Source organism: Pygoscelis adeliae, unplaced genomic scaffold (assembly GCF_000699105.1).
Source record: "Pygoscelis adeliae isolate BGI_AS28 unplaced genomic scaffold, ASM69910v1 Scaffold101, whole genome shotgun sequence".
Lineage (NCBI taxonomy): Eukaryota > Metazoa > Chordata > Aves > Sphenisciformes > Spheniscidae > Pygoscelis > Pygoscelis adeliae.
Genome location: NW_008824238.1, coordinates 2,435,520 through 2,449,060, shown reverse-complemented (window position 1 = coordinate 2,449,060; position 13,541 = coordinate 2,435,520). Strand labels below are relative to the sequence as shown.

The 13,541-nt window shown below is 38.9% G+C and overlaps 1 protein-coding gene across 1 annotated transcript in view; it reads right to left on the bottom strand.

Moving 5' to 3' along the window:
- MRPS28 (mitochondrial ribosomal protein S28) overlaps positions 1-5,547 on the bottom strand; it is a 69,099-nt gene extending 63,552 nt beyond the window's left edge. Inside the window, exons 1-2 of the mRNA XM_009335064.1 lie at positions 5,539-5,547; positions 2,848-3,029 (exon numbers count right to left, since the gene is read on the bottom strand). Coding sequence (XP_009333339.1) covers positions 2,848-3,029; positions 5,539-5,547 — 191 coding nt within the window. The remainder of the gene's footprint in view (positions 1-2,847; positions 3,030-5,538) is intronic.
- Positions 5,548-13,541: the final 7,994 nt, after the last annotated feature.

The window sequence follows — 13,541 nt, the reverse complement described above, 5'->3', positions numbered from 1 at the left end:
ATTTGTAAAAACATTTTTTGTTGTCTCTAATGACAGTGGCCAGGTTGCGTTCTAGCTGGGCTTTTGCCTTTCTCACTTCCTCTCTGCACAACCTAACGAGATCCCTGTACTCTTCTTGAGTCACCTGCCCCTTCTTCCACAAGCGGTAAACTTTCCTTTTTTTCCCCTGAGTCCCAGCAAGAGCTCCCCATTCAGCCAGGCCGGTCGTCTTCCCCACCCATTCTTCATACAGTGTATGGGGACAGCCTGCTCCTGCGCCTTTAAGATTTCCTTCTTGAAGATCGTCCAGCCTTCCTGGACCCCTTTGCCCTTCAGGACTGTCTCCCAAGGGACTCTCTCAACCAGCGTCCTGAACAGGCCAAAGTCCGCCCTCCGGAAGTCCATGGTTGGTCCATGGTTGCGGTTTTGCTGGCCCCCCTGCTTACTTCACTGAGAACTGAGAATTCTATCATTTCATGGTCGCTAGCCCAAGACGGCCTCCGACCACCACATCTCCCACCAGTCCTTCTCTGTTTGTAAACAGCAGGTTAAACACGCACCAGAAGAAAAGACATACAGCATTAGGAGAAAGATGAGAGCAGGGAAGGAGTGGAAAGACACCTGTCTGCCTGTGAGCTTTTTTAGGAAGACTTATTTCATTATTTTCCCCCAATTTGTCTTGCCACCCAAGTACTCCAGAGCACCATGACAAAATGAGATATTAACACCACACAAGGAAATGGTGAGCAGTGGGCTTCAGCATTCACAAGGTGAATGAATCATAGTTAGGGATTTGAAGACAACACACGAAGTTGCCTGCTCCCGAAACCTGGGAGGAAGCACGCAAGCAAAAAATGGTACATGGTAAAGGGGGCTGCACTGCAAGCAAGGAAGGGGCATGAGTGCATGGAGCCTTGCTATGAATCATGCAAGGAGACAGTCGAGCGCTATGGGTCAGAATCAGAGAGACCAACAAAGATAGTGTCATGGTGGATGTCTGCTATGGGCTGTCTGATCAGGAAGAGGGAGTGGATGAAGCCTCATTCAAACAATTAGAAGCCACCTCATGATTGCAGGCCTTGGTTCTCACAGGGGACTTCAAATGTCCTGATGTCTGCTCAAGCAGAAACAAACATGGAGGGAACAAGCAATCCAGAGCGAGTGCCCTGGTGACATTTTTTTGCCAGAGGTGCCAGACAGCCCAACTAGGGCAGGTCTTCTGCTGGACACGTTATTCACAGGCAGGAAAGAACTGTTTGGGAACATGGTAGCTGATGGCAGCCTCAGCTGCAGTGACCACCAATGACAGAGCTTAAATGCTGAAGTAAAGTAAGAAAGGCAAGTAGTAGAAGAGAGATCTGGGCTTCAGGACAGTAGACTTTGGTTTATTCAGCATTGACAAGAAGTTGTCCTGACGTGAAAAGGTGCCCAGAAGAGGCCATTGATCTATAAGGACAAACTCCTCAATGCTCTAGAAGGGTCTTCCCTGATGTGCAGAAGTCGAGTGGGCCTGGCAGAAGGCTAGCTCAGCTGAACAGGGAGCTTTGGTCTGGACTCTTACCACAAAAACAAAATGAATGGTCATACATTCAGATGAATACAGAAACACTCCTCAGGCATGCAAGAAGGGGATTGGGAAAGGCAAAGCTCATCTCGATTCAGAATTAGCAAGAGACACAAAGAGCAACAAGGGCTTTACCACTACAGCAGCAGCAAAAGACTAAGAAAATCTTTGCCTGCTGCCAAATGTGACGGACACAAAGGACTCTGTTTATCCTGGGCCATCAATCACATTTGCTTTGAAAGTCATAGACCTGTCAAAAAACAGAAGTTGAGTATACAAATGCTCTCATAAAATAATATCATAAACTTGCGCACAAGCATGTGATTATTTCTGTTAAGTCTTTTTTTAAAAAAATCAACTATTTCAGAACTGTTTATCACAGGAATCATATTTAATGGTTTAGACACAGTGATCTTGCAGATTAACAAAGATGCTTTTCCTTTCTCAAGGAAAAAAGAGGGAAAAGAAATGGATGAAAATATTCTGATGTTATGAATTCAAAAACATGGTATTTTACCTACATATTAAAAACTAAGTGTTAAAGCAACCTGGAGACAAATTAAATAGACAAGATATTTTTGAATAATACATAATCATAAGCTTTCTAAACTGTCTTTAGCACCTTATAAATGCTATTTCCACTAGAATTCGTTTCTTGCTTATCTTTTAGCTCTTTAACTACTGCATTCCCCAGCACAACCGTTCCAGTTCACCACAGTTGTTCTAGTTCAGGACACACAGTGAAACTTGCCACCAGAATCTACACAAAATCTTCTACAATATGGAATATTCAACCACATTAGCACTGATCATCTATTATGAACTGTATTGTCACAAATAATGTGTAAACTCCCCAGTACATCACCTCACGTATATATATTTAGCATAGATAGTTCCTGCCTAAGGAGGCTTACAATTTACATGGGATTAAAGTTCCACATTCACAAAACTCCCAAGTATTTCAATAAATAGCGCTTGTTTTAACAACTCAGATGATAACGATTTCCCCCTTCCTCAGTGACAAAACACCTAGTAACTTTGTTTGGTCATCGTAAGTTGGAATAACGTAGACAGCAATAATGCAAACTTGCAAAGGAGTGTGCATTCAAGACAATGTCTGAGCTACGCAGATCTGTTTGTGATCATACGTTGGTTCTGCACAATATGTTAACTTCCACAGTTTAAACCACAAAATTCATACAAACTATCCAAGCTCAGTCCAGAAGATGGTCAAGTCCCAGTAGCTAAGCATTTCAGTATGTCGTTCACAGACATTAATCGCTTACCGTAGGTTTATTACTTACTTTCCATCTACTTCTGGTCTTTTGCACACACAGTGAAACTTGCCACCGAAATCTATATAAAGATCATCTTCCACAACATGGAATATTCGACCAACGGCAATTTTATCTTTGGCAGGTCCCATCTGAATTAAAGGAGAGCGTCTCAACATGGATGCAAAGGATTCCGATTTCTCTGAAGGAACCTACAGATAAATAAATAAACAAACAAAACATTTCACAAAACATACTGTCTGAAGGAGGAATTAAATAAGACTTGTAACATACAAAAAGGCTTTATCCACTAAGTTACAGGTAAAGATTTCACATGTCCAGTGCATTTTTAGTTAGACTTCTAAGAGGGTATCTGGTACATTTCTCTAACCCCAAACATTTTGCACCTTAAAGATAAAGCTTTCATGAATTCAGTCACACAAACACAGACCACTTTGCATCTCCTGAAAACATCTGCCAGTCCTACTATTGGTTAGGTAAGTTGATTTAAAAATGCATTCCCAATATTAGGAGATACTCCTGCAAAGAATATCTCTTATCTCTTTGTTATCTCCTCGGTGAAAACCAAAACAGAATTAGTACCTTGCACATATTCATGCAACCATTAAATAAAATAAAGATTTAAGTATTATTAATTAAAGAACTAAACTATTTTGCCAAAGCAGCAAAAGTAGAAAGCATGCACAGGACTGATCTAACACATTAAAAAAATAAATTCGAACCATCACTTCTCTCATTTTTCACTCTACAATATCGAAGTAAATATTTTAATTCAGTAACTAAATAAATAAAATGCCAGTTTCTTCTCATAGAGCTTTGGGAAAATGGGAAAACATAAATCCTCCTGCTCTTCTTCATGGAGACATCTCTGTTCTGTGATCTGAGAAAGCTGACACTCACAGGCTTCCCATCATATAGCTGGGTATTTTCACCTAGCATATCAAAGTGAGACTCATTCTCACATATGCTTTCTCTGATACACTAAATTCAACCACTTTCTAAAGATTACTGCCTTTGAAATACGATTAGTAAGAAAAGCCTTCTTGCCAGTAACCAATGAAAGGGGAGACGCATTTTGGAAGCAATATGTACCTGAAATCCGAATGTGAATTTAAGTAAATCATTTTATAGATGGATAAATAGATTCACAAAAAGAGAGCCTATTAATTTTCCCCTTGCATTTAGCAGTAATTAACTGATATAATTACTTCATGCAAGATTTCAGACTATTTTCAAGCCAGCAGAAGAACTAAACAGAACAAAATAATCAAGCTATTAAAGGTTTCGAGATCTGTTGGCTTCAACAACACACATTCCCACTGACTACTTCAAGTGGATGCTGAAAATCCATCTATATTTTATATGGACAGAGAATAATGCCATCATTTTCCACTTGTATATTTGGAAACTTTTATTCTTGGGGAAGTCAAAACAAGAGACGGTTTTGAATTCCAGCTCTGCTGGAAGGCACAAACAGCGTAGGTTTTTCTGACATGACATAGCCTCGGGAATGATAAGCTAGAGATCTGACACCTGGTAAATTTGCTGCTTCAGAAACAGGAACTGTTAAATGTACCATCCCAAGGATAAGGGCTGAACAAAGTGCAACACGCACACACATGTATGCACACACACCACAAAAAGAAAGCGGCTGGTGATGGTAAACCACAAACAGAGCAGTACGATTTTATACAGGAAAGCTAATATCAGATAAGGTTCCAAACATAGGATTGTTTGAATTCCACAATGCAGTCTAAATTCAAATACATGAAAATTAATTGTACAGGATGCATTTGTAAGTGCTCCAAGAATAAATGCAAAATAGTGGAAGCAATAAGAGGAAGTATTTAAATGAGATTTATCGTATGAGTTGAAGGGGCAGCAGCAATCTAGATGCAACTTTAAATCGATTTACAAGCCATAAACTAAAAGTAAACATTTCAAAATTAACATTCCCTCAAAATTACTCCATCTGGGCAGGAGATTATAAATCAATCCTCATATTGAAATGCCAAAACCTGTTTTAAGGAAAACTGAGGTACAACAAGGTGCAAAATTCAGGGGTGTTCCACTGACTTCCTCACTATGAACCCACTAGAGTTTGCAGAATCACCCAACTGCCTTGGAATTCAACTGCTTTCCCCTGTAAAGTGACAAAAACTTTTCCATCATTCTGAATACTCACAAACATTGTTTTCAAAGATGATACATCTCATCTTATTTATACCTTGCCATTCAACACCAAGTTACAGCAGTCAAACGCAACAAAACTCCACTGTCAACTACTCTATCCATTGAGTTGATTGTTCAATTCCCTACTTCCCTAACCAGCATTATCCCATTTCTCCATCCTTCACTCCTGACCTAACTTGATTTGTCTGAGGAAGATGATGCCAACGAAAACAATCATCCAGAAAGTGACAGCCGGAATGCTTACAGTAGAGGATTTCGAGTGGACATTCAGTCTCTCAGATGGAGCAGCTGAGTGCTACATACGAAAACAACTTTCCCAAGTAAGAGTTAACATTATCAAGGGGAGATGCCTGCAAGGACTTAAGAAATACACATAATGTAAATACAGAAGGGCAAGCATACATGATACTGAAGAGACAGACACAAGAATAGTATCACCAGCCAGCAAAGATGCTGGCTTTTCAGAAACTGGCGTTTTGGAATAGATCATGCTTCCAAATACTTTACCTGCTCCATCTATGAGACCGAACAGCTGACAAAGATCTTTCTGGGGTCCTCCAAAAACTCTATTAAGTCTTCTTAATTTAGGACATAGGTCTGTAAGTGTTTAAACCAACCAAGCTGGTACTGCCATGCCTCATTCTGCCCTCTCCACTCCCTCCCAGACAGAACTTCTGTCCCCTTATCCCACCACTGAAACTTGTCCTAACCTGGAGTAAGCCTGTTTCAGGAATGTAACAAACAAAAGCTATTTACTTTCCTGTAAGGACAGTTTTCTGTTGGTCTAGTTTCCAAACTAGATCACCAAAGGACCAAGTGAGTATCAGAATGAACAAATGAGAGTGTGAGTGTGCCCACAGACAAGGGCAAAGATAAGAACATGGCAGCAACATACAAACTCAGGATGATAAGGACTACTATCACTTCATCCCAGAATATTTTCAGTTATCCTTCACAGCAAGGCAAACTAATAAGAAAATTGGTCTAGGGAAAAAACAAAAAAATACCCAACAAAAACAAACACCACAAAGAAAGGCAGATGTTATCATTTGTAGGCTAACACATATATACTCCACGGCTAAGTTCAGGTCTCAGGTAAAGAGCAGCTTTGTCTTCATATTTCAACAGGATGTAAGGAGGTCCACCTATGGTTTGGATTAATTTAATGAATGCTAGTGGAATCAGACACTACACTAGATGATCCATTTCCAGCAACTGAACTGCCTTTTCTTACATGTAGATCATCTGGAAAAAGCCTGAGCTAGTAGAGAGGATCAAAAGAACTTCCAAGTTTAGTTTGAAGGAGATTTTCCTAAGTTATCTAGAAAGATGGCATTAGTAAAGGCCATTGAACACACTGAGCAACACGGAGCTTTTTTTAAGCAATAATACAATTCACAGTAAATTCCTTCGTCTCTTGGCAATTCCACTCACCTCATTCTTGTTGCCGTCATACGATGGCACACACAGCAAGTTCTCTACCCTAAAAAAACTTGTTGCTTGTGTTTATTGCCACATCGTGAAGATGGGTACACTAACATTCTATGGATTTCCTGGTTTTATCACCTAAAAATGGTTCATTCTAGTTAATAACATCCCTCTCCTTTATCTCCCTGGCAGGAAAAAATACAGATACAAAATTCTCCCATGTGCAAACTTGCCTGTGAAATAGTCTCTGTACACAACACACAAGTGCTATCTTCACACACTGACAGGTGTGCTCATTCCTTACTAGAACAGAGATTAAACTCCCTAAGATACAGATGCTAATGTACAAAGAAATCCTTGGCAATTCTTCATTGTGGACAGTTTTCCAAGAAGCCACTGGGAATCTGTTTGAATTCTATCACAGGTCTACAAGTCTGCAGTGTTCTCCATTCTGCTTCCTGGAGAGGAACTTCTCAAGAGCACAAATATCTAATTTACATATATGAGAATCCTCAAGAGATTCCGCTGCTTACTGCCATCAAGGATTCTTTTGTGGACAGTCTAGAAACAGTGTGAGCTCAAATACAGTATTTTCTCCAGTTTTCTGCACAACCTAAAGGAGATCTCATTAAACAGTAATTTATCTCAAGCGTTTAAAAAGATTTAATGACATTTTGAGTACTTTCTCCACAATTTCTAAACCTCTTTAACTGGATTCCCCACGGTAGCACTACAGAAAAACAATAAAACAGTAAGATAACAGGGCAACGTACTTGATTAAGCATTCTACTTTTCTGATTCTCAAGGAGTGTTGGCCATGCAGCTGTAATAGATAATGCATCAATAACACATCAAGTTGCAAAAATTTGAGAATATTACAAAATTCAGAAGCACAAAAGGCACATTCTTTTCAAGTACCTGAAGTATAAAGGTGGGTTTTTGCCTCCTCCTTCTTAAATGCCTAATGTTTGATTTTCCTTCTAATTTCTAGGTTTTAAAGTTTTTCGCAAATATTTGGATGCCTTTCACTTTCTGTGCACATAGTTCAATATAAAACAGTAGCTCTTTCAATAACAGACTTCTCTGCAAGATGATATATATTAACCAGGGAGAGGAAAAAGTCATAGATTTAAACCCCAGTAAGATCCAAACGAAAGAAGTAACTCCAATGGAGGAATTTAACATACTATTTCTGGAGCAAAGCCTATGACTGTACAAGCAGGGTGGTCCTATCCCACCCACTGAGCAATATGTCTTTAAAACCCTAGCTACGTGTTTTATGTTTACTTGCAAAGGCAAGTAACTTGCATGTGTGTTGGAATGTGAGAGATATGGATGAAACATGGAGAAGTGAGATGGGAGATTGATAATTTGACTGCTACAATTAAGGGGTGAATGACATATTAACACTGAGCAGCATGCAAAGAACACAACCCTCCATAACTATCAGATTTGTTTTCCTCAGCACTGTCATCCATAGCTAGAAAGATTTTTCTGTCCAAAGTTAGTTACACAAAACAACAAAATGGGAAAACTGATTTGCAGTAACAAGTTAGTACGATACCACAATAGCTAAAGGCCCAATGGCTTGGAGATACTCAAAACTTGACTGGAAAAGGCCCTGAGCAACCTGAACCAAGTTTGTCCTGCTTGGAGCAAGGGGTCTGAACAGATGACCTACTGAGATCACTCTCAAACACGCATTATTTTATTTAGGAAAGAGAAAAGACTGGAAGCCTGCTGTAAAGAATATTAAAACAAAACCAAATACATTAAGCTACTCTCTGACCAAATATATATCGATAAGGCACTTATTTCAACCAGCAACTTAAAAGAATTTTGCTATCTACTAGCCCACCAGACCTTAATTTTCCATACCTTGTAACTACTAAAAGTGTGCACTGTTGCTTAGATACAAACCTAAATCCCAGGAATTTTTTAGAAGTTGTTGTAGGCATTACTAGGGTAACAGTTCATAGTGATTCACACAGTTCATTTACCAAATTCCTCTCTAATGTACTTTTACTTTTTTTTGCACAAATGAATGCAACAAGCTCTATTTAAGTCAAAACTCCATCGTGCAGAAGAATATCACCTTAAAGGCAACAGGACCAACTCAGGCGATATACTGCAAAACCTGACACCCAACAGTTAACGGCCTTCCATCCAGAAGCAGCGCAACATGCATTGCCAACTCGAGAGTTCTCCTAAATTTATCAAAGAACAAGCATCGAGCTTTGTTTTCACCACGATGGTTTCCCTGCATGCTGAAATTCTTCCAAGAAATGAGGGTGAAGACTCAGGAAGAGCACTGAGAGGACTGATATATGACTACAGTGACTGAAATTTCAACATACAAGCTATTACAGCTTAAAGTAATTTCTCTGGGTGCCGCCTTCTTTTTATCCATTAAACTATTTGGTCTAATGCTGAAGACTCTTTATTGAGAAGTTGAATATATCTTATTCTAGTCTCAGAATATAATCACCCAAATTTTAGGCCTCATGCCTTTAACTCATCTCAAACAGAGATGTACAGCTCTCAGCTTCCCCTCAAGCAAGTAAGTTCAAGTACTTTCTATACCTCCAACTTTGAACATGTTCACAACTTTGTGCCTAGCAGTAATCAGTGATTTTAGAGCTTTCTCAAAGCAAAAGCTCTGCTTCCTGTATTAGTAGGAAAGAAAAGTTTAGGAAAAAATATTTTAAGAGTTAAGAGCTGACTCTAGCATTTATTACTTATTTACTTTACAAAACTGTCAACCTCTAGTGCCTAATCTAGATTTCTTACAAACCAACCCACTCTTGCATCTTCAGGGTCATTCCACTGTACAGCTATTGTCTACCAAGACAGCATTCCCACTAAACCTGCAGAGCCCTCCAAACCTCCTGCAGTCACAGATTTTTTTGTCTCCTCTTCTAAAGTGGCCCTGCACTGGGCAAAACACCCTGCACTGCCCACCTCAGGTCTCTACCACTCACATCTCTACCCAAAGGACAGGCTGACACAGAATTGTTGTTTTTCTTCCTTCAAATTTTTTAAATACTGTCCCACAGTTTACATACATCCCGAGATGCAGAAAACATCATCAGTAATCGCCTCAACATATAGCACTAACTATACTATTATGCGTACTACTCCTTTGCAGAAGGCTAGTGCCTACCATTATTTTTTCAGACAACACAAGCTACAGCTCTGCAGGCCAGGGGTTCGCTTACTTGTTTATTATCAACAGATATGTAAACAATAAATAGAAACAAAACCTGAGAAATACTTGTACTTGTCATATACAGTACATGACTTGCTTATATTTCATAGTACTGGGAGAAATCGAAAGTCTAAGATGAAATATGACTCCAGAGCATCACTTGGACTTTCACATGAACAGTAATGCAAAGACAGGAACCGTCCCTTCAGTATGACACATACCTGCTCATCCCCATTCTACCATTTGAAAGAGACATTTGCAAAAATATCAAATTACTTGTTACCCTCTTGTTCGCAAACAGCATTCATCTGAAGTAGTATTAAAGAGGACAATTTGCAAATTGCTAGCTAATATACATTGTTCACACATGAAGAATACATACCATAGACACCAGCTTGACGCTCCAGTGACTAAAAGACGTAGAAGACTATTTTAGCCTTTTTTGAAGCCTGATGTTTAATTCTGCAGTAAGTACCAAGGCAAATATTAAAATGCTGTTATTTAAAAAAAACCCAAATGTTTATGGATAAAGCAGACGTGAAACTATGCACACAGTAGAAAACAGGGAGGTTATTCTTATAAAGCTCTGCATAATGCAAACTAGGACACAAGTTTTAGCTAGTACACAAGTAATTAAATACAACTGCCACAAAATTCACCTACTAAGGCTCATAAGTAACAGCACATCATCCCACTTACAGCACACAGTTATAATCAAAGACAGCATGAACTCAAGAGTCTGTTCGTTTAAAGTCCACTGTCTGTTTTGCATTTTTTCCCCACCATAACATAGCTCTTTTTCCTCCTCGATTAGTGGCCTGAGGTTTTGTCCTATTAAAAAAATATCAAACAACTGAAGTTCATACTGTTTCCCAACAGATTCAACTTACAACCCAAATTAGGCAACCACAAAGACAAGGAAGATCTCTTCTGTTTCCTTTAAACAAGAGACTTTTCCATTTTATTCCATACAGATAAAAGTGAAGAACTAACATAAAATTCTTGCTAACAAAGGGTTTTGAAGATTAACTACTGTATAAAGCTGAAACAAAAACAAGATTTGTGTTATTTAATAAAACTACCAAAGGAAAATAGTCCAAAGAGAAAGCATAAAAGGAGGATCCGTGATGCAAAGCAGAAATAAAAACACTGATTTAGGAAAAAAAAATCTAAGATTAATGACTGCAAAGTCACAAAGGAGAGCTCTGAAAGCAGCCAGGGGAAAACTGGAAGCTTCCCTGCTAGTAAGCAAGAAGATATCGATAGAAAAGCTTCATATGAATCACTTCCTATGAGAAGATTGTTACAAGGCCCAATTTCTGTAAAGACAGCACTTGCACACCAGCTTACACTATGATGACCTGAATTCTTTAAGAGAATTATTTTAGTTATACGGATTCTAATATATTCTAATATTAATTATTTAATATCTACAGTCCCGTAGAAGAAATATCAGTATAACTAAAAATTCTAGCAGATACCATCTTCGTTAATTTCTGCCCATACCCAAGTAATGATTTGAATTGCACCCTCAGTGGCAGCAAACCCCAAATTACATAGTTTTGGAATAAACATAAATAGTGTCTGTACCCATCTTTTTAAAGGTAAGCTTTGAAGAAAGCAGGAGAGGGGAGTAGAAAACAGAACCACTTTTTAATACAATATGGTACTACAAAACCAGTATTCAAGAAGAGCATGGTGAGCACTAAAAGATTTTCCTCCAAAACTTTATAATTTGGAGGGAAAAACCTCAGATTTTTATGATCAGAAAAAGCAAAGGAAAACAGCTCTTTTTGCTTAAAAGAGGATGAGAGAAGTTGACTGCTATATTTTCATTCTTACCTTTATTAAATCTTTATTAACTTTCAAAAACCTTGCATACTTAGGGTTTTAATTGTCCAGTTATTTCCCATCACAACCTTAAAACTACAAGCACCCCCAAAGAACCACCAGAAAGCAAAGCAAACTTCTGCTGTTTCAACCAAAAGAGGAACATCCATACATTCTCCTCAGCACAGTGAAGAAATGTGGTTTTATTTTAGAAAGCAAAACAAACAAAACTCTTCAGCCAAAAAGGCTGGAAGTAAAAAACTGAAATTAGGCACTTAAGCATCCCTTGGTGAGAAGTGACAAATAAGTATTTTGGCAAAGCATCATTTAAATTTCACTGTAGATATTAGCATTTTTGGCGACTAAATTACTGTGCAAGTCTAATAGTATTTTGTAAAGACATATTCATTAAAATCCTGACTCTTTTTTTTTTTTAAACACTGCAGGATTAGGCTTTAAGGAGCATAGGTACAGAAGCTAAGGTATCTCCATACTCACCGCTAACTTGAAGGTAAAATCTGGCAGTGACTTTCCTGCATACAATGTGCTAGAAGTCTCAGTGTCCCAGCACGACTTGGGAGCACACCTGAACTGAAGTCTCTGGAGAAGAACACCCTCTCCCCTGTGGAACATCTGAGAGCATGATCTGCTCCGTAAGCCTTCTATGCAGCTTGGACAAAACAATCTGACAATATTTTAAACCTCAGTTGTAAACCAGAGAACTTAAAGCTGCTCTTGCCAATCCGTTTGAAACCAGCTGAGCTATAAGCCCTGGAACATGAAGAACATCGTACTTTATTTTTCAATTTAGTCCTAAGTAAACTACAGTAATACTGAAAAAAAGCCTCTAGGAAATCCCAGTTAGATAGTTATATTAAGTGGATATCCAAGCTGCCCTCATAAGGCAGAAAACACCAAAAGTAATACTGGAATAGAAACTGATGTTGCTTTCTTACATGCATGTATGATTGACGCTTTTTTCATAGAATGGTTTGGGTTGGAAGGGACCTTTAAAGATCATCTAGTCCAACCCCCCTGCCATGAGCAGGGACATCTTTCACTAGGCGAGGTTGCTGAAAGCCCCATCCAACCTGACCTTGAACACTTCCAGGGAGGGAGCATCCACAACTTCTCTGGGCAATCTGTTCCAGTGTCCCACCACCCACATCATTCTTCCTTTTGTCCAACCTACATCTACCCTCTTTCAGTTTAAAACCATTGCCCCTTGTCCCATCACTACAGGCCCTGGTAAGAAGGATGGAGACAGACTTTTTACTTAGAGGGCTTGTATCGAAAGGCCACAATAAGGTTTCCCCAGAGCCTTCTCTTCTCCAGGCTGAACAACCCCAAGTCTCTCAGCCTGTCTTCATAGGAGAGGTGTTCCAGCCCTCTGATCGTTTTTGTGGCCCTCCTCTAGACCCGCTCTGTCTTTCTTGTACGGGGGTCCCCAGAGCTGGATGGAGTACTCCAGGTGGGGTCTCACGAGAGCAGAGTAGAAGGTATTTATTTATTTTTGAGTCCACACATTTATCTGAAAGGCAAGCTTGCTGGGGTAAGTGCAAGAGTCTCTGGCTGAAATTCAGTACCTTATGTTACCCAAAGTCAGTCTAGATGGCCACAGAGATCCTTTCCAGCCTAAAAATCAACTTTTTAATCATCATTTACATAAGTACATGTTATACTTTCAACAATACAGATACCATTTTTCCAACATCCTATGCAAGCAATAAAATCTTCTGGTACATAACTCCTAAAGAAGATCTACAAGAGCTGTATTGCTTCATTGACTTCCACCTAGGAAGAATTGTGACTAATTAAGAGGCTAATACACAAAAATACCTACAAAGCTATTTTGAAATGCATGTAATGCAGAAATAACTGATTTTGCTGAAGAATATCTTCATTTTGTCCAAGTTACAGTTCCTATTTACCAACCTTTCTCATCCCAAAAAGAAAAAATATGAAAAGGACTAAACTTCAGTTTGATTAAGAATAGGACTATTCGTATCTCATAGCATTATCCAAAAGGAAACAAACAGGGTTA